The sequence below is a fragment of the Geotrypetes seraphini genome, chromosome 3 (assembly GCF_902459505.1).
Source record: "Geotrypetes seraphini chromosome 3, aGeoSer1.1, whole genome shotgun sequence".
NCBI classification, from domain to species: domain Eukaryota; kingdom Metazoa; phylum Chordata; class Amphibia; order Gymnophiona; family Dermophiidae; genus Geotrypetes; species Geotrypetes seraphini.
The window spans coordinates 122,143,955-122,164,138 of record NC_047086.1 but is presented as its reverse complement, the minus strand read 5'-3'; the positions used below and the strand labels follow the sequence as shown (position 1 = coordinate 122,164,138).

The 20,184-nt window shown below is 41.8% G+C and overlaps 1 protein-coding gene across 3 annotated transcripts in view; it reads right to left on the bottom strand.

Annotated features, from left to right (window-relative positions):
- Window positions 1-14,905, bottom strand: part of LOC117356714 (squalene synthase-like) — an 80,512-nt gene extending 65,607 nt beyond the window's left edge. The window contains exons 1-2 of one of the 3 annotated variants that reach the window (XM_033936314.1): window positions 14,749-14,905; window positions 4,637-4,734 (exon numbers count right to left, since the gene is read on the bottom strand). In XM_033936314.1, the coding sequence (XP_033792205.1) occupies window positions 4,637-4,734; window positions 14,749-14,847 (197 nt within the window). In that variant the 5' untranslated portion in view covers window positions 14,848-14,905. Of the gene's footprint in view, window positions 1-4,636; window positions 4,735-14,271; window positions 14,604-14,748 lie in introns of those variants that run through there. The other 2 variants (XM_033936315.1, XM_033936312.1) reach the window with 2 other exon arrangements.
- Between the last annotated feature and the right edge of the window lie 5,279 nt (window positions 14,906-20,184).

The following is a 20,184-nucleotide window of genomic DNA, read 5'->3' as shown; positions in this document are numbered from 1 at the left end:
CTACAGGAGGAGAGGTCAGTTGTATTGAATACAAAAATTGTGCCTGGAAAACTTACTACAATAGAGAAGCCCCGAGATATAACTCTAGAAGCTATATGGGATCTAGTGGCAGATTTGGCACAATCTATCAAGCCTCAATTATGTCAAGTTGAACAAAAATTAAACACTCATGAAACATACATTAAAAGTTTACAAACTGATATGCAAGACCTTAAAAATTCAAATGTTGCTACTAAACATCTTACAGAAATGAGAGATAATATAAATTTGAGAAGGAAATTGGAAGTATTGGACAATTTCTCTCGTAATAACAATCTCAGATTAATTAATTTCCCTAGAGTGGCAACAATACCTCCAAGAGATATGTTAAAACGATATATAATAGAAATATTGGGTATTTCAGAAGGAGAATTGTTGCCACCGTTTACCCAGGTTTATTACTTGCCTATACGAAGAGAAGAAGGACAACATCAAAAATTACAGGAATTACAAGAGGACCAACAGATACTAAACATCTCGACGATCTTGGAACAGTCAGACAGGGAAACGGCGACACCAGCAACTTTACTTCTTACAGTTGCCTTGGCACCAGATAAAAACTGGTTGCTAAGACTCTACTTTAAAAATAAATTAAAATAATTTTTGGAATATAGAATACAAATGTTTCCAGATCTGGCACGAGACACCCAAAAGCGTCGTCGTGAATTTTTGATTTTAAAGCCAGGAGTTATTGCCCTTGAAGCTTCTTTTTTTCTACAACACCCATGTAAATGTGTGATAGTACATCAAAAGCAAAAATATGTTTTCTTTGATCCTACTCAACTGACAACCTTTTTGTCGGCTGCACACCTGAAAGCAGGGACAACATGAGTGCTCATGTTAAATTTGGATACTTCCTTCAGTTGATTGAATTCCCTGTTTTCCTTTCTTTATATTTCTATATTTTATTACAGAATGCTCGCTGATTATACTTCTTGGATCTATCATTTGAGGACTTGAGCTGGAGTTAAGCTTTATTTTTATTTTCTTCTTGATTGTGCTTATATATAATTGGAAAAATTTTGTGTTCTTTAGCTAGCTTCATCTTTCTGTACAAGTGGATACTTAATGTTTATGGAAAATTTGATAAATAAATAATTAAAAAAACCAAACAAAAAAAAACCCTCCGAGCACTCAACCTCTCTGCAACATCTTCTTCTTGTTTGGCAAAACTTTAACCTTACTTGAACATTGGGGCCTTATAGAATCTGCAGGAGTCAGGAACTGTCCAGTGCACCATCTGCTATAGTGCTTCCTCCTTTACTTTAAAAACTTAAAGGAATAAAATCCTATCTATACTCAGAACTTTAGTGTAATGTGCTCCTCTAATGACTGATTTAATCTGTCAAACTTTTTAGGCCTTAATAACTATTTAAAATAAAAGATAATTAATATCCCTGACTATTAAATCCTATTCTCAATACTGACCATACTCTAAAGAGCTATGCAGTGGTAATTACTGGTATAATGCATTTGGCTCAGCAGGCAGACAGATTCTTCCATTTTTTAGCAGAACTGTGACTCTTATTTTGAATGCAGGTACAGCACAGTTACTTAACGTAACAGGTGTTATCCAGGGACAGCAGGCAGCTATTCTCACATATGGGTGACATCATCAACGGAGCCCAGATGCGGAAGCCTCGCAAGCAGACTTGCTTGAAGAAACTAGAAGTTTTGAGATGACCGCACCGCACATGCGCGAGTGCCTTCCCGCCCAGCGTAGGGCGCATCTCCTCAGTTCAGATAACTAGCAGAGAAGCCAACCAGGGGAGGTGGGTGGGTTGTGAAAATAGCTGTCTACTGTCCCTGGATAACACCTGTTATGGTAAGTAACTGTGCTTTATCCCAGGACAAGCAGGCAGCCTATTCTCACATATGGGTGACCTCCAAGCTAACCAGAATGGGATGGTGGGAGTGTTGGCAATTTAGGAGAATAAATTTTGTAATACTGTTTGGCCAAACTGTCCATCCCGTCTGGAGAAAATATCCAGACAAGAGTGCGAAGTGAAAGTATGAACCGAGGATCAAGAAGCAGCCTTAAAAATTTCCTCAATAGGTGTAGATCTGAGGAAAGCTACTGAAGCTGCCATGGCTCTGACTTTATGGGCTGTGACTTTACTGGTTAGGGGTAATCCAGCCTGGTCATAGCAGAATGAGATACAAGCCGCCATCCAGTTGGAGATGGTGCGCTTAGAAATTGGATGTCCCAACTTGTTTGAATCGAAGGAGACAAAAAAGTTGAGGAGCGGTTCTGTGTAGTTTGGTGCATTCCAAATTGAAGGCCAAAGCACGTTTACAGTCCAGAATATGAAGAGCTGATTCTCCAGGATGAGAATGAGGCTTAGGAAAAACACTGGAAGAACAATGGATTGGTTGACAATATGTGTGTCTCACATAGTAGATGGAACATTTGGAGGTGTTTGAATATCTCTGTGATAGCCGAGACTGATGAGTTTGAGGACGACAAGGTGGTCATGCAGTCAGTACGACTTCTGATTTTCTTTGTGGCTTCTATTCAGTCTCTGAATAAATCATTCCCTGAACAAGGTATGTTGGAGAGACAGTCTTGCATGTTGTTGTCTAGATCCGAGATTCTTAGCCATGCTTGTCTTCACATGGCAATCTAGACTGCAGAGGTTCAAGAGGTGATATCAAAAGTATCAAATGCAGAATGCACCATGTATTTTCTAATTTTGAGGACTTTGTTCATTAAATGCTGGTATGAAGGAAGATGTTCTGATGGCATGTATTGGTCATAATTAGACATATTTTGGATAAGAGATTTTAAGTAAAAGGACATATAAAAATTATAGTTTAAAATTCTGTTTACCAGCATAGAGCCCTGGAACATTACGCATCCAAACTTATCCAGAGTTCTGCTTTCTTTCACAGAGGAGGGGGGGGAGTACTGGCATAAGTTCTGGTACAGTGTGCCCTCTTCAAGGTGGACTCTATAACAGGAGACTGGTGATGTAACTGTAGTCAAGGCCAGGGCAAGGCTGGTTCCAGTAAGAGTGTCTAATTTGCATGGAGCCATTGTGATGGAAAGTGGAGATTCCCAGTTTTTAAATACGATTGATTTCATGAGGTTATGAATGGAAACTTTAATACAGTCTTTAGGCCATTCATCGTAGACAAGGGAATCCATAAATTCTGCCCTAGGTTGTGTTTCAGACTCCATGTTTATTGGTAGTGCTTACCCCATCTCTTTTATGAATTTAGTAAAGGACAGACTTTCTGGGTGTGACCTTCGGAGAGGAAATGGAGGAGATGGATCCAAATGTACTTGTATACTGTAGGACTCATCTGTAGACAGCTCTGGATAGTCAATGAAAGAGTGGAGAGATAAATTGGAGTCATAGCCCTTGACATCAAGTCTTGGAAACTGAGCTCAATGAGGAGAACATCTTGAGGAGCATCAAGATGAACACTGGGATGATCATCGATGTGAATGTACAGAAGAATATTGAGAGGATGAACGATGCTCCCTCAAGGATGATACATGTCTTGATGCAGATGCTCAATCGAGGTGTTTGACCTCGATGCCCCAATGGTTTTGGGGCGATTCTCAGGCTGAGCTGAGGCAGAGAGTGTGGAGACAGGAGTTGACTCAGAGCGCAACTGCAGGAGCTCAGCTAGCTCTTTCTGCAACAAAATGCGTTGCAGTTCTTACTGAGAAGGTGCTGATACCAATGTTGACATGGGTACATTAGGCACTGGTTGCATTAGGTGTCAAGGCATTGGGAACCTCATGTCAAGGCACGCTTCAGAGGAAACATCAATAGTAAAGATGGCGATCTGGCATCGGTGCGTCGATGCTTGGAGTACATTGATGGTGATGACACCTGGAACGTTTAGAGGGGGAGAAATGTTTACGTTTCTTAGCTTTTTTTATGAAGTTCCACTGATGAAGGTATTGTCAAAACCGTCAGTACCAGTGTTGATACCGGTGTCGAACAATGTTGAGGATCAGCATCGGAGTCTCCAGCCATAGTCGATACAGTTGAAGTTGACTCCAAATGTTTCTTGAACGGCAACTTCCTGGCCTTAAGCGACCTCTTTTGCAACTTAGAGCAGAGCATGTAAGAATTCTCTCGATGTGGAGGATTTAGGAACTGGACACACCAGTTACGTGGCATCTAGTGTATTGCTTCAAGATGCTAGGATCATTGAATGTGGATGGGAAAACTGTTGACATAAGGTCAAAAGACTCAGTGGTCCGAGGAGGTCAAGTAGATGGTATACCAAAAATGAGTTAACACTCCTGGCCTGAGAACAGGCTGAAAAGGCCCAAAACCAAAAATTGAACGTTTCAATATCAAATGAAAGGAACAGGAAAAAAAAAAAAAAAAGACTAAAATAAATGGGAAGTCAAAAAATACATGTATTTAGAGAAACTAAGAACAGCTTCTGTGAGTTGATGTTGGGCAGAAAGGCACTGACACATGTGCGGTAGAAGCAATTTCAAGATTTTTAAAGAGACAGTACACTTTTGCACTGTCCGTGCCAGGCCCCGTGGATGATGTCACCCACAAGTAATAATATGCTGTCTGCTTTATAATGCTTCTATTTAAAAGAAAAATTTGTAGATACTCACCGCAGCTCCCCATCTAGTGTCCAAATGACAGCGGCATAGCTTCTGCTGGTCTCATTTAGGTACTTGTAGCAAGTTTTCAGACTATCACTTATAGAGTCCTGTTGGCAAAAGCAGGAAGGGTGAATTTGAGACTGCATGAGTCTGTACAGGCACACATTTTTGTACGATCCTGCTTCTCGCAACCCACCTGTTCACAGTTATCAGAGAATGCTAGATGCTAGGTTTTTGGGCCAGAGGGACAAAGTTCTCTTGAAGATAGAAAAACAAAGGTCTTACACTTTGTGCAGGCTATGAGCCCAAATGGAGTGTTCATCGCAGTGGTATAGCCAGACAGTCAATTTTGGGCAGGCCTGAGCCCATAGTGGGCAGGCCTCTCGTCCCCAGCCTGTGCAACAGCCTCTCTCTCTCTTTTCCTCCCTTCCCAGCCCATGTAGCAACCTCTTTTCCTTCTCATGAGGCTCTTTTGAACCTGGGCGTGGCAGCCTATTAAAAATGGACAGCTATGTGGTGGAATGGGCAAGCATGAAAAATAAAATAGCCATTATATTTTCCTTCCACTGCTCTGGATTTACTAGTCAGGGTTTGTTTATAAGATAAGGACCTATCCAAGGGCAAAGGAGGAGGGTTTAAATGGCTAGATAAAATTACAATTGGAGAAGCCAGAACACAAACCAGATAAAACAAACAGGGGATAATATATTGATCTAAATATGCGTTTTTGTTCTGAGGTCACTGGAAACAGGGAGAGAGCAGCATTCTCTTAGGACCCTAGAAATGAATTTGATAGCTCTGTTGAAGGACCAGAGAAGATACACACAGGCTGTAGCTTAGTTTTATCATGTATTAGGTATATTTAAGTGAACCCAGCAGAACAGAATTTTGAGGGCATTATGTCAGGGAAGTTGCATTTACACTCTCTGACTTGTAATGTTCCTCCATTGTACAAATGAATGCCTTGAAACAGGACTGTCTGTTGAATTTTAATAAAACAAGATTTTTTTCTGGAATATTTGTACAATTATCATCATTTCAGTGCACCTATGAGCAGGGTAGAACTAAAACTCTGCTCACTTCCCACACCCCAGCCTGTGCACCAGCCTCTTTCCCTTCCCCAATCCCTTGCAGCAGCCTCTTTCCCTCCTTTCTGACACCCCCAGCCCGTGCAGCAACTTCTCTCTTTCCCTCCTTTCCCACCCCCACCCCTAGCCTATGCAGCAGTTTCTGGTTCCCTCCCTTCCCACACCCCCAAGCATGTACATCAGCCTCTCTCTTTCTTTCCCTCCCTTCCCACCCCAGCCAGTGCAGCATTTCAGTTTCTTTTCAGGTCACTGACAGTGGTTTCTACAGTCGCTCAGAAGAGGTGGTGGAAACAGAGACTGTGTCTGAATTCAAGAGGGCCTGGGTTAGGCACTTAGGATCTTTCAGAGAAAGAAAGAGATAATGGTTATAGTGGATGGGAATTTGGCCTTTATCTGCCGTTATGTTTCAATGTTACAAACTACTGGCAGCTGACCCATAAACCTACCCTCCACACAAACGTGTCAGAGAGAAGGCTTCCATGTCAGTCGCCAGCATGTAAGAACTGCTGCTAGAGGCCTGTGGCTGCTGAGTAGACAGGCCTTAACCCAAATTGGGCAGACCCAAAGATATCTGAGCTCACAAAAATAAAGTGTTCCTTGGTCCTTCTCTCCATGGCAAGTACCGTATTTTCTCGCATATAACACGCGCGTTATACGTGGTTTTTACAAACCGCGCATACCCTTGTGCGTTATACGCGTGAGCGCGTTGTACAAAATTTTTTTTACATAGTTTCCCCCCCCCCCCCCGACGCCCGATTCATCACCCGGAAGGAGCGCTCGCACTCCCACCCCGAAGGACCGCTCGCACCCCCACCCGAAGAACCGCTCGCACCCCCACAGCCTCCCCCCTCCCCCATGGAGAAGCTGTCTACCTTGTTTCCGGATGCCAGCCCAGCTGCTTCCTCTGCCGGCGGTCCTGCCCCTTCTCAGAGCCCTGTGCTGCGCTGCTTCCTCTTCAGGCGGTCCCGCCCTTTCTCTGATGTCAGAGAAAGGGCGGGACCGCCGGAAGAAAAAGCAGCACAGCAGGGCTCAGAGAAGGGGCGGGACCGCCAGCAGAGGAAAAAGCTGGGCTTGCTGGCATCCGGAAACAAGGTAGACAGCTTCTCCATGGGGGAAGGGGGTGAGGCTATGGGGGTGCGAGCGGTCCTTCGGGGTGGGAGTGCGAGCGCTCCTTCGGGGTGGGGGTGCGAGCGGTCCTTCAGGGTGGGGGTGCGGGTGCGTGCGAGCGGTCCTTCGGGGTGGGGGTGCGAACGGTCCTGCGGGGGGGGTGAATCGGACGTCGAGGGGGGTCATCAGGCTTTCAGGGTAGGGACAGGACTTCAAGGAGGAAAGGAGAGTCGGGGCGGGCGAAAACAGAGTCAGGGTCTCCAGAGGAGAGTCGGGTGGGCGAAAGGAGAGTCGGGCAGCATGCGCGGTATATGGGTGTGCGCGGTATATAAAAATGTACATAAATATGTGGTTTTTGCGCGCTATACCCGTGTGCGCGTTTTACACGGGTGCGCGTTATCTATGTGAAAATACGGTACTGTATTTGGTGGGTATATATGCACAGTAATACTTTGTCAGGGTTCTTGCTAAAGGAAAGGAGACAACCATGACAGCACAACCCTTCTTGTAGGAACAGGCTCAGGCCCTCCCTACCCCCACCAACACTGACAAGGCTAGAAAGACTTAACTGCGTCTCGTATGCTGGAGTGTAGTTCATTCTTTGAAAAGTGTGTCTGGTTCCGTATTGGAGCAACGGATATTTATTTCCACTGCTTGTGGGAGATGAATGGAAGATAAGTGCAAGTTTTTACAGTTTTTTGCTGTTTTTTTTGCAGTTTAACTTGTGTATTTTAAACTGTATCTTTATGAATCTTTTCCATGGAGTTTTTTGACCTGGGATGTGTTTTGTATGGCAGTTTATAACTGAACATATAGTTTCTTGGTTGTTTCCTTGAAACACTGAGGTCTTTTTCTCCATGTTAGTTACTTGCCTTTCAGCCTGTTTCCTTCCACTATTAGCAGCTTTATTCTGAATATTTGTTGGTTATTTTTTTGACTAATTAGTTATACCCATAAATCTGCCTACGTATTGGGGGCTCGTTGCTGGTTTATTTGTATCCCAGCTTTGCGCGTACTTGACCTCATGTCTGATGCCGATCATACATAGGTCTCTTGGCTGCTTTTAGAACGTGATGTGTTCCGTAAGCTTGCTGTAGGCTATCTGAAACAGGTTGACTCTGACTCATATTTTGAGTATCTGACTAGATTGCTTCCCCATGATCTGGACGACTCTTCCATGGCTTATTGTTCTGTTTTACAATGTCTTTTGACAGCGAAAACTAAGCCCACAGGGGATCACTTTGCAGAAGCTATTTGTTCTCTCTTGGCTCGAACATTCTGTTTCTTACGCTCTGTCTCAGGTTGGGCAATCTAATCTTTCTCTCATTGACTAGTTAGCTGTCTACAGGAAGGAATTGCAGGTTGTAAATTCTCATGCTGAATTTCATATGCTTGCCTCTGATTACCAGAGCCATCATTTTGACTTTGAGCAAACTATTTCGGACCTTAACAGGCGCTGCTCTGATTTATTGTCTGAGCTAGACCATGCAAAAGCTCTCCTATCTGCTCAGACAGTCCCTTCTGCGGAGAATGTCCGAGTGCACTGCCCTACCTTACTCTCACAGCTAGAAGCCCTGCATGCTCAGAAACATTCTTTAACACAGACTGTGGCCGACATGTGTGATAAAATGATTTTGGATTCTCAAACCTTTAGGGAAGCTTTACTATCTGCACGTTCTGAATTCCGTGATTTGAAAGACTCTTATCTGCGTTTGCATGATGACATGTTATCAGCTGAGTGACATTTTTCTGAACGTTCTGCCCTGGCTGAGAAGGAGGCATGTGCGTTACAGGACTCGGTGTTTGCCTTACAGGAAAAGGTACACAAAAAACTCCAAAAAAGAAACTGCCAAAGAAAAACTTAAGAAACCACAAAAAGGCAGAAATAGTCAAGGGTCACAAGGAGCACTCAAAGGAGATCACTGTAGCCATTAAAACTAGAAATTAATAATATATTGAGTGAATCGGGGCATTCTCAGTGTGGGGAATCCGGGACAGGAGGAACAAAACCTCCACCACAGAGGCTGATGGTGTGCGGGTAGGGGCTTTTTGCTCCTGCTTGGTCAGCTTCTGTGGTGGAGGTTTTGTTCCTCCTGTCCTGGATTCCCCACACTGAGAATGCCCCGATTCACTCAATATATTATTAATTTCTAGTTTTATTGGTTACAGTGATCTCCTTTGAGTGCTCCTTGTGACCCTTGACCATTTCTGCCTTTTTGTGGTTTCTTTTACAGGAAAAGGTGGCAGCTTCCGAATTAACTGTGTGGTCTCTGACTGACTCCCTTTCTGTTTGTAAGTCTGATCGCCGTGTACTCCTTAAGGATTTGGCGGCTGTGTCTGTTGAGCATGATGAGTTATTGCATACTCTGAAAGACCTTCAGAGCACTGTAGTTGCTTTACGGGGTGAGGTCGAGTGCCTTACTGCTGACCCGCTCTCTCCGCCTGCTACTCCCATGCCAACACCTGTCCCTGTGTTCAGAGCCACCACCCACTTGTCCTTCGGCTCTGGGGGGGGAAGGGGTAATGAGTTTGCTTGGGTCTTCCGATTCAGCTGTTAATGATGTGTTAGCCATTGCCAAGCCCCGCCTTGAGAAATCTTTGGTACCAGCATCACGTGATGGGGTAGGATGCCGCCCAGGTCTCCAGCTCCGCCCAGGCAGGTCAGGAGATGAAGGGGACTTCCTGATTCTCAGAAACACCCAGTGTCTACTTCCACTTCCTGTGATATCACTGGACTCACTGATTTCCAGACATGCCCAGTAAGGTCAGATCCTGATGAGCCTAAAGAGCCACCAGATGGAACCAGAGAAGCAAACAAATTTCAGCCTGTGCACAAACCTGTTCATCAGACCTCACATATGAAAGCTATGTACAATACTCAGGCACAACCACAAGAGGATTTTTCTTTTAAACCTTCCTATCTTATGCAGGTGATGAAGTCATTTCGACAGATGATAGATCCCTTTCGTGAAGGAACTAGTCAGACTACTGAAGCACATTTGTCCATGGTTCATGAGTTATTCGAAAGTTTTGGCATTAGGGATGACGCTGACAGGCTATCATTGCTCCAATGGACTTTTGTTGCCTAGTGTCATGACACCTTACGGTCCATAATAGCTGACACCTCTGACTTGGCATCTGCAGAACAGCAACTGAAGAAATGTTATGGTCGTTACCCGGATGCCTATGAAGCCTGCAAAGCTACCTTCCACTTGCGCTGTGGAACCAAGGAGAATCCACGTGAATTTGCTTTCCGTCTGAAACAAATCTATTTCCAGGGGTCAACTCCTTCCTCGGAAGAAATGGAGCATGGAGATTTCCGAACAGTCTTTGCAAAGGCCTTGCCCGACTATCTGAGAGTACCTTTGGCTAGTATGAAGCAGGACTCTTTCGTCTATACTTCGATTCCTATGTCAGGGGCCCTGAAGAACCACCTTCCAAGCCTGTGCCTAAGGCCAGACCTAAGGAAACGAAGCAAAATGTATGTACTGTTCAGACTTCACTAGCTTTGGAACCTAGTAGTCCAGCAACTACTTCACAAGGGAATTCCAAACAACGTCAAGCGGCCCAGCCTGCACCATCTTTTGACCAACCCAAAGAGAATGGACAGGGGCAGCAGAAAATGAAATGCCCAAACGGAAGACTATTCTGGAAAAGTTTCACACGATGGAGGACAAGATGTCTCAGATTTTAAGTCTTCATGCCACCATTACTACCTCTTCTCGACAACCTACAACTCCTGCACAGTCTGGGAAGGAACAGTCCCAGAAGAGGAAAGATAAGAGTGCAGGATACAAACCTTCAGGTCTTCGAGTGGTGAAGTCTTTGACAACTGCCCCACAGGCCTCAGAGGAGGACCAGAATGGTCCACTTGAGTCTTCTGAGGAAGAACAAGCATGACGACTATGATAAAATAAGGAAAATAGTTAAAAAGAAGTTAAAAGGATCGGTTGCAAAGGTTAGTACTGTAAACCAGGTGTGGATGTTATTTAAAAATACCATCATGGAAGCCCAGACCAGATGTATTCCACGTATCAGCAAAGGTAGAAAGAAGAGAAAACGAGAACCAGCATGGTTAAAAGGTGAAGTGAAAGAGGCTATTAGAGCCAAGAAACATCCTTTAAAGAATGGGAAAAAAAAGATATGAATAATGAAACACAAGCACTGGCAAGTCAAATGCAAAGCATTGATAAAGACAGCTAAGAAAGAATATGAAGAGAAACTTGCAAAAGAGGCAAAAACTCATAACGATTTTTTTAGGTACATCAGAAGCAGAAAACCTGTGAGGGAATCTGTGGGACCGTTGGATGATCAAGGAGCAAAAGGGGCGCTCAGGGAGGATAAGACCATAGCACAAAGACTGAATGAATTCTGTGCTTCGGTCTTTACGGAAGAAGATGATGTACCTGAACCGGAAATGGATTTCAAGGGTGATGATGCAGAAGAACTGAAAGAAATCTCGGTGAATCTGGAAGATGTACTGAGCCAAATTGATAAGTTAAAAAGTGATAGATCACCAGGACTGGATGGTATACATCCCAGGGTATTATAAGAACTCAAAAATGAAATTGCTGACCTGCTGTTAGTGATCTGTAACCTGTCGCTAAAATTGTCTGTAGTACCTGAAGATTGGAGGGTGGCCAATGTTACGCCAATTTTTTTTAAAAGGGCTCCAGGTGAGATACAGGAAATTATAGACCGGTAAGCCTCACTTCGGCGCCGGGCAAAATGGTAGAAACGATTATAAAAAATAAAATTGTGGAACACGTAGACAAACATGATTTAATGAGACTGAGTCAGCAGGGCTCAGCCGAGGGAGATCTGGCCTCACAAATTTGCTTGACTTCTTTGAAGGTGTGAATAAACATGTGGATAAAGGAGAGCCAGTTGATATAGTGTATCTAGATTTTCATAAAGCTTTCGATAAAGTTCCTCATAAAGCTTTCGATAAAGTTCCTCACGAGAAGCTCCTGAGAAAATTAAAGTGTCATGGGATAGGTGGCAAAGTTCAGTTGTGGATTAGGAATTGGTTATCGGATAGAAAACAGAGGGTAGGGTTAAATGGTCATTTTCTCAATGGAGGAGAGTAAACAGTGGAGTGCCACAGGGGTCTGTACTGGGACCGGTGCTATTTGACTTATTTATAAATGATCTGGAAATTGGAACGACGATTGAGGTGATTAAATTTGAAGATGACACTAAACTGTTCAAAGGTGTTAAACAGATACGGATTGTGAAAAAATGCAGGTGGACCTTAGGAAATTGGAAGACTGGGCGTTCAAATGGCAGATGAAATTTAATGTGGACAAATGCAAAGTGATGCACGTTGGGAAGAATAACCTGAATCACAGTTACTGGATGCTTGGGTCCACCTTGGAGATTAGCACCCAAGAAAAGAATCTGGGTGTCATCGTAGACAATACGATGAAATCTTCAGCCCAATGTGCGGCGGCAGGCAAAAAAATAAATAGGATGCTAGAAATTATTTAAAAATGGACGGTTAACAAGACTAAGAATGTTATAATGCCCCTGTATTGCTCCATGGTATGACCGCATCTGGAGTATTGCATTCAATTCTGGTCTCCTTATCTCAAGAAAGATATAGTGGCGCTAGAAAAGGTTCAAAAAAAGAGCAACCAAGATGGTAAAGGGGATGGAACTCCTCTCGTATGAGGAAAGACTAAAATAGTTAGGGCTCCTCAGCTTGGAAAAGAGACGACTGAGGGGAGATTTGATTGAAGTCTACAAAATCCTGAGTGGAGCAGAATGGGTACAAGTAGATCGATTTTTCACTCTGTCAAAAATTACAAAGACAAGGGACACTCAATGAAGTTACAGGGAAATACTTTTAAAACCAATTGGAGGAAATTTTTTTCACTCGGAGAATAGTTAAGCTCTGGAACAAGTTGCCAGAGGTTGTGGGGTAAGAGCGGATATTTGGACAAGTTCCTGGAGGAAAAGTCTATGTCTCTTATTGAGGAAGACATGGGGGGGGGGAGCCACTGCTTGCCCTGTTATCGGTAGCATGGAATATTGCTACACCTTGGGTTTTGGCCAGGTATTAGTGAACTGGATTGGCCACCGTGAGAATGGGCTACTGGGCTTGATGGACCATTGGTCTGACCCAGTAGGGCTATTCTTATTCTTATAATACATGGAGAATAGAAGGATGAGAGGAAGAAAGTGTTGGAGGATAGGAATGTGTTGGGTGGCAGGGAGAGAGGAGGAATAAGTTGAGCTCATGGAGGAAAAGAGAGAGTTGTTGGTTGGGGAATGGAATGAGGTCTGGAGGAGAGGAAACATGCAGGAAGCAGAAAGAAAGAAAGAAAAAGATAAATAAATAAATATTGGATGCACAGTCAGAAGAAAGAAGTTCAACCAGAACCTCATGAAGTCACCAGACAACAAAGGTAGGAGAAATGATTTTATTTTCAATTTAGTGATCAAAATATGCCAGTTTTGAGACTTTATATCTGCTGTCTATATTTTGCAATATATTTGTCTTATTTTCTATAGTTGTTACTGAGGTGACATTGCATATTTTAATGTCATCTGCCTTGACCTCTTTGAAAACCACCCCGAATATAAATGATAATTAAGATTTTCTCTGCATAAAGTGTGCTTTGTGTTTTTATAATTTTGTGGTTACCATTATGTATTAATAAGATTATATTGTGTGTATGAAAAATGAATGTAAGAAATTGCATTACAATTAGTACTATTATTATGGGGGTGGAGTTGGGGTGGAGTTTGGGCAGATCTGGAGCAGAGCTTGGGAGGAGGTACTCGGTTGGTATTTGTTAGGCTTAGGGGATACTGGCTTGAAATGGTTGAGAAACACTGATCTAGACCAGTGTTTTTCAACCTTTTTACACCTTTGGACCGGCAGAAATAAAAGAATTATTCTGTGGACCGGCATTGGTCCGTGGACCGGCGATTGAAGAACACTAGGCTAAGTTGTGGGCCAGTGGTTGAAGAATACTGATCTAGACTATTAGACACATAGCACTAGAGATGGTATTATTACCGATCGTCCAACAACAGACAGGATGGGTGCAAAATCAAATCAACGACTGCATGGCTTAATGAACTTTTCTACTATTCACTTGCCAAAAATTTTGTAGGATATTATATACAAACTGACTTGTACAAGATATTAATAATTCTTAAATAGGTGAGGAAGCCCTTGTTTGATCACTTTCCCAAAATGCATGTTACCAAATCTTTTTTGCACACATTAATAGATATTCTGTCTCTACTACTAGAAAGGAAATATGTACTTTATCAAATAGCACCCACTCATCAATGTTACTATTAGAAGAACCATATGCTTTTTTTTTTAAGCTTGAGTAGCACAAAAACCTAACAAAATAGAGAAATAACAGACCACATTTATGAATGTTCTTATATAAGATCAGATTTGCACAACATCTTTAGTGTAAAATGTACCTTCCTTGCAGTAGCATGAGGAGCATTCTGGGTCCCTGCTCCATGGTGCCACTCAAAGATAATTAGCAGGAGGACTAGTCTGGGAGTCTCCAGTAGTAGGTGTTCTTCATAAGTGGAAGAAAACATCTCCCTAACTCACTTTTATACTATCTGTGTTCCTTCCGTAAAGGACTCATTCTTGTAAACTGCCAGGGGAGCCAACTCCTCAATCAAGAACGTTAAGGAAAAATAGGAAGAAATGGGAAAAGGAGCATAGAAGTTAATGATTTTAAACCAAAATTTCAGCTTAACACCCTGCGACACAGACTGCCAAAGTGAGTGAGAAATTTAAGATCATAGGAGTCAGCTCCATGTTGGATCTGACGGAACTGAGGACCACAGCCATACCCAACCATCAGCCCCTAGAGTAAAAGTGAGTGTGTGTGTGGGGAAGGGGGGTCACAGCACGCGCAACTCCCATCATCCCTCACTACTCACAAGGTCCAGCTTGTGCATCGTCGCCACGCGGCCACTCATCTTAAACTTGAGCAGCTTGTAAAGCTCCGTGGGGTGAACGAGGGACTTGAGAATGTCCATGACGCCCAGCGACGGGAAGAACCGCGAGAGCAACTGAGCTGCACGAGCCTCTCTCCTCGCCTTATAAAGCGTAGTACCTTTGGCGAGGGCTGTGCTGGTCCTTGGGCGTGCGCAGTCAAGTATCAGGGGAGCAAGGTAGAGCCGATTGTCGTAAGAGAACAGTGATTCATCCTAATGGATGGAAGATTGAAGGAAGGTTTATGCCCGAGCCTCCAGTAACACAAAGCTAAAGTGTAACTTTTGGGGGAATTTTTTAGCACAAGGAATAACTCACCCGTGGTTAACATCCAACGTGGACGTACAAGCAGAAAAAAATACCGATTGTAGCGTAAAGTACACCATTTCCGTACTTTGCACTACATAGTAACTCTACCCACTGTAACATATTTGCCAGGCTGAAAAAGCGCTTGAATGCTTCAGTTATGATTTGTGTCTTTCAGCTATACATATTCATTGTGGATGTTCTCAAAATCGAACCAAGTTGTAGAGAACAATTGGACAGGTTTGGGAAACGTAGATCAACTCATAAGAAATTGTCATTCAAGAGATAATACAATGTGGAAAAACACTAGAGAATGCATCAATGTAAATCTACAGGGATGTGAAAAGCCCCCCCCCCCCCCTTATTGCATATATTGAGTGATGGCAGAAGGAACTAGAGTAAATGCTATGCATACTGGGGGTTGCACAAAACTTACCAATAGTACTATATATACGATTGCTACAGCTGTTTTGCTGGATACTATAGGCTGTGAACCGGTTATTCTTGTTCTGTTGAGGAGAGGGTGGTTTCAAGTGTACTTGGATGACAAGAGCTGTACTTTGTTACTGTTCCCTTTTCTTCTTTTGGCTCGCATATTGTCATCAATAAAAAAAATTGTTCAAACATAAACCTAAAAAATGTGAACTGCCTTAAATAACCATAATTTTGGAAACTATATTTAAAGCTCATTTTAGTTATCAGTCCAATTTTGACATTCAAGTTAAGGCGTATTGAATATTTTAAAGCAACCATATGGAGACACAGACACATTCATTAATGCTGTGGAGTTTTGTTTTGTTTGTTTGGGTTTTTTTTTGGCAATCTTGGTTGTAGCAGCCCTATTAATTAGAGCTGCCTATATTGACTGTTTAAGATTTGAACTATCTGCACTTGTGGAGTTAGGAAGCTCAAAGGAAGTTCATACAGTGTAAAGACCTGCTGGCACCAGTAAAACTGTAAGAAACCCAGCTCAAGAGGTTTCTGGTAGTTCTGGAAGCAGAGTATGGTAGAAGCCAAGGTTGCTATTGGATTCTTTAGGGGGGTGGCCATAGGCAGTGGAACGCTTTTTTGTTTGGGGGGCCGCAAGCTCCGCCGCAGACCCAACCCTCATAACAGTACTAATTGTAATATCATTTTTCCATTCATTTTTCATATATACACACACAATATAATCTTATTAACAATACATAATGGTTAACCACAATATTAAGCTACGCCAAGCACACTGTATGTTTCTCAACATTCATTCCTACCAGAACACCTGACCTTGGTCACACATGCAGAACACAGATAACCCCTATGCAAATACAGGACCACAAACTAAAAGTACTAATATATACGAATAAAACCCTAAGATGCAAGACTCTGCATGTAGTACAACCCCCAGAGAAATAGAAACAAATGCATTTCTTCCTGAACAGTGCAAAATATAGACAGCAGATGTACCGTAATTTCTCAAAACTGGCACAATTCACTCACTACATTGAAATTAACATTTGGTGAATTTGAGTGCTGTTTATTCTGTTAACTGTATGATAATATGTTGCACTTTGTCTTGGCTTTAAAAATGAATAAAGATTTAATAAAAAAAATTAAAATAAAATAAAATCATTTCCCCTGCCTTCGTTGCCTGGTGATTTGGGTTTTCAAACCATCTTTCCCAGTCTCTGACTACACGTCCTTCTGTCTGTGCTCTTAACTGTGTATCCAGGGCTACCTTATCCATTTGCTGTTTTTCTCTCCTTCACTTTCTGCCCTACATCCATCTTTAGCATTAACCTTTTAACATTCAACTTTCTTCCATTTTTCTGCTTTTTTCTCAAAATCTACTTTTCCATGCCTTACCTTCCCATCTATCCATGTGTACCATCTCCTCCCTCTTTCTTCTCCCCTACTCCCATCTATCCATAAGAAGCATTTCTTCTTATCTCTTCCCTGTTGCTCCATCGCTGTGTATCATCTCCTCCATCTGTCTCCCCCCCCCTCCATCCCTATGCACCATCTCATCCCTCTCCCATGGTCAGACATCTCTGTCTTCCCCCTTCCCTCCCCCTCATATGGTCTGGCATCTTTCTCCTCTCCTTCCCATAGCCTGGAATCTCTCTGAGCTCCCATGGTCTGGCATCTCTCTCTCCTTCCCTCCCTCTTCCAGAGGTCTAACATCTCTCTCTTCTCCTTTCTGCAGTCTGGCATCTCTCTCCCCCTACTTCCCTTCCATTCTGTGATCTGGCATCTCTCTCTCCTTCCCATTCCAGTGGTTTGACATCTCTCCTCCTTCCCAGTGTAACATTTCTACCTCCCTCTTCTCCACCACTATCATGTCCAACAATTCTCCCTCTTTCTTCCTTTCCCCATATACATCATCTCTCTTTCTCTCTCACACCACACACCTCTGTCCAACAATTTTCCGTTCCTTTTCCCTCCCCCACCGGCAGCATTTCTTTCTCTCCCTTCCCACTACTCCATCTGTGCAGCACCTCTCTTTTCCTCCTTTCTTAACCCCCCTCCCCCCCCCCAGCATCTGCATTTGTCCTTCCCAACCCTCTCCCAGTATGTGCAGTATCTGTCTTTCCCAACCCCCTGAGCATCTGTTCTCCCTGCCTTCCCAACTCCCTACCCCTCCACCCAGCCTCTCTCTGCCAGGCTCTGAAACCAGCAACCTCCCTCCCTCTTCAGACTCTGCACCCAGCCCCCTCCCCTCCCAGCCACCTCCCCTGTCAGACTTTCACCCAAAACAAAGAAATTAACCCTGGGAGATCCATAGAGAAGAAAATCCAAGAGAAACCAAAGGACACTGTGGAGTGATGATGTTCCTGAAATGGACTTTATTAAAAATTTAAAAGTTCCAAAAGTCAACATGAACAATCCACATATAAGTAAAATAATCCACATAAAAACCTTAAGGACCTAGTTTGCTGAGAGCGTAGGGGAGGGTTGTTAGTGCTTGAGTCTTACCTTCCAGTAGTCTGTGTTGGATAAATTCATAAATTATTTTACTAACAGTAAAATAATTTATGAATTTATCCAACACAGACTACTGGCTTCTTTTGCGCAGATTTTGTAAGCTTTACTAATTTGAGCTTATCCCTACGAGGTAAGACTCACACACTAACAACCCTGTCCCTTATTAATCACCACCCATTTAAAGTTGGTTATGTGCTTCTCATTATTTATAATTATTTACTATTTTTTTAGTTGATAATGTATGTTATCATTTTCACTTTCAATCCGTTTCTTATGCACTGTTTATTTTTTCTCCTGCGATGGTTCTGAGTTCTTTCATACCTCTCGTCTTTGTCTTGTCATCTTTCCCTCCGGTTTCTCAGTTTTGTCAATATCATGTTTGGTTTATATATGATTTGATCTCATATTGTTTTTACTTTACTCCTTCCTCACCCTTTCCCCTTAAGTATTATATTTCTTTTTATGTCTCACTCCCTTTTGTGTTTTCTTGCAATGTAATGATATTTCAACTTTTTAGTTGCCTTGATGATAACTTTTGTTTCTTCTTTACATAGGTCTTTGCTAACTTGTTTTAGTAATATATTTGGCTCACATATGATTTTATTTCCTACTGTATAGTTTGGTCAGCTTGATTCAGTTATACATTTCCTTTTGACATGCTTCATTCATTCCGTTTCTATTTTTCTTTTTAGATATGAGTTTCTATTGGATACATCTATTTAATACATATTTTATTTTTCCAGGGCTTTGGATGTGCCACATGTGTTTTTAATAATTCAAATTTTAAATTGTAGTTCTTTTGGATTGATTAGTTATTCCACATATCTACTACCATAGGACTATCAGGGTATGTATCTTGTCCTGTATAGTGATTATTTCTTTCCTTTCTTTCTTCTTTTCCACACCATTGTGTTTTCATAATTAATTTCACATAATGGGTACCGTATATAGTTCATCGGAGTTACTTTACATTTTTCATTCATCATCTTTATATGTAGATATTCCATTGGATATATATGTTAAAACCCATTACAAAAGTCAAAAAGAACTGTAGAATGTATTTAATTTTTAAATTTAATATGCAGGGACAAGCCTCAGATTATGAAGATTATGGGAATTCTGGAAATATAAGCAACTGCCTTGGTTTCAAAAAGAGCAAAGTTAAGCTAAGTATTTTAAGCATTGAAAAATACTACATTGAATATAACTGTATGAATTGCAGCGAATTGAATGAATTGAAGTATTTATAGCACACAAGCACTTTTAATGAAGCACTTTAAAGCATTGATGCACTTTAAAAGAGAAAAGCTGAGCCAAGTACTTTAAGTAGTGGAAGAAAACTGAACTGAATAGGGTTGAACTAAATAAACTGAACTGAATTGAAGTATCTACGCATATAAGCACTTATGAAGCACTTTAAAGCATTAGTGAACTTTATATTTACAGCATAGTTCTTTTGTCAGTTTCGAGTGTCAAAATGATATATAGACTTTTTAGAGTTAAATGAATCCCATACCACAATGAACAATTGAGTTGAGGTTTTATATTTGACTAATTAGAGAATGAAATAAGAATGAAACAAAATTGGATAGTATTATTTATGAATTAAAGGAAGTAAGATTTATGAATTAAAGAAAATAATATAATTAATATAGAACAAATAATTAATTAAGTTGGTAGGGAGGTTGGGTTCAAGCCCGTGATGTTATTAGGAATGAGAGAAAAGAAGTTTCCTTTCTCTTGGGAAGATTTGCTCCATAATCTGAGGCTTGTCCCTGCATATTAAATTTAGAAATTAAAAATTAAATATATTATACAGTTCTTTTTGACTTTTCTAATGGTTTTTAACATATATATTTAATAGACAACCATTTAATTTGTAGTTTCTTGTGATATTCCATTGGAACCACTATCCACTTTCCATTTGTCACCTTCATTCTTATTCATCACCTTCACTTTTATAAGCTTGGTCACATTCCTTCACTAGTTTCAATAATTCTTAGATCTCACCAGTAACCTTTTGACTCTTGCACCATATCACTCCTATGCATGATGCCACTTGCATCCTTAGATTCACCAACACAGAGTCTGTCCTTATTTGCTTACATATT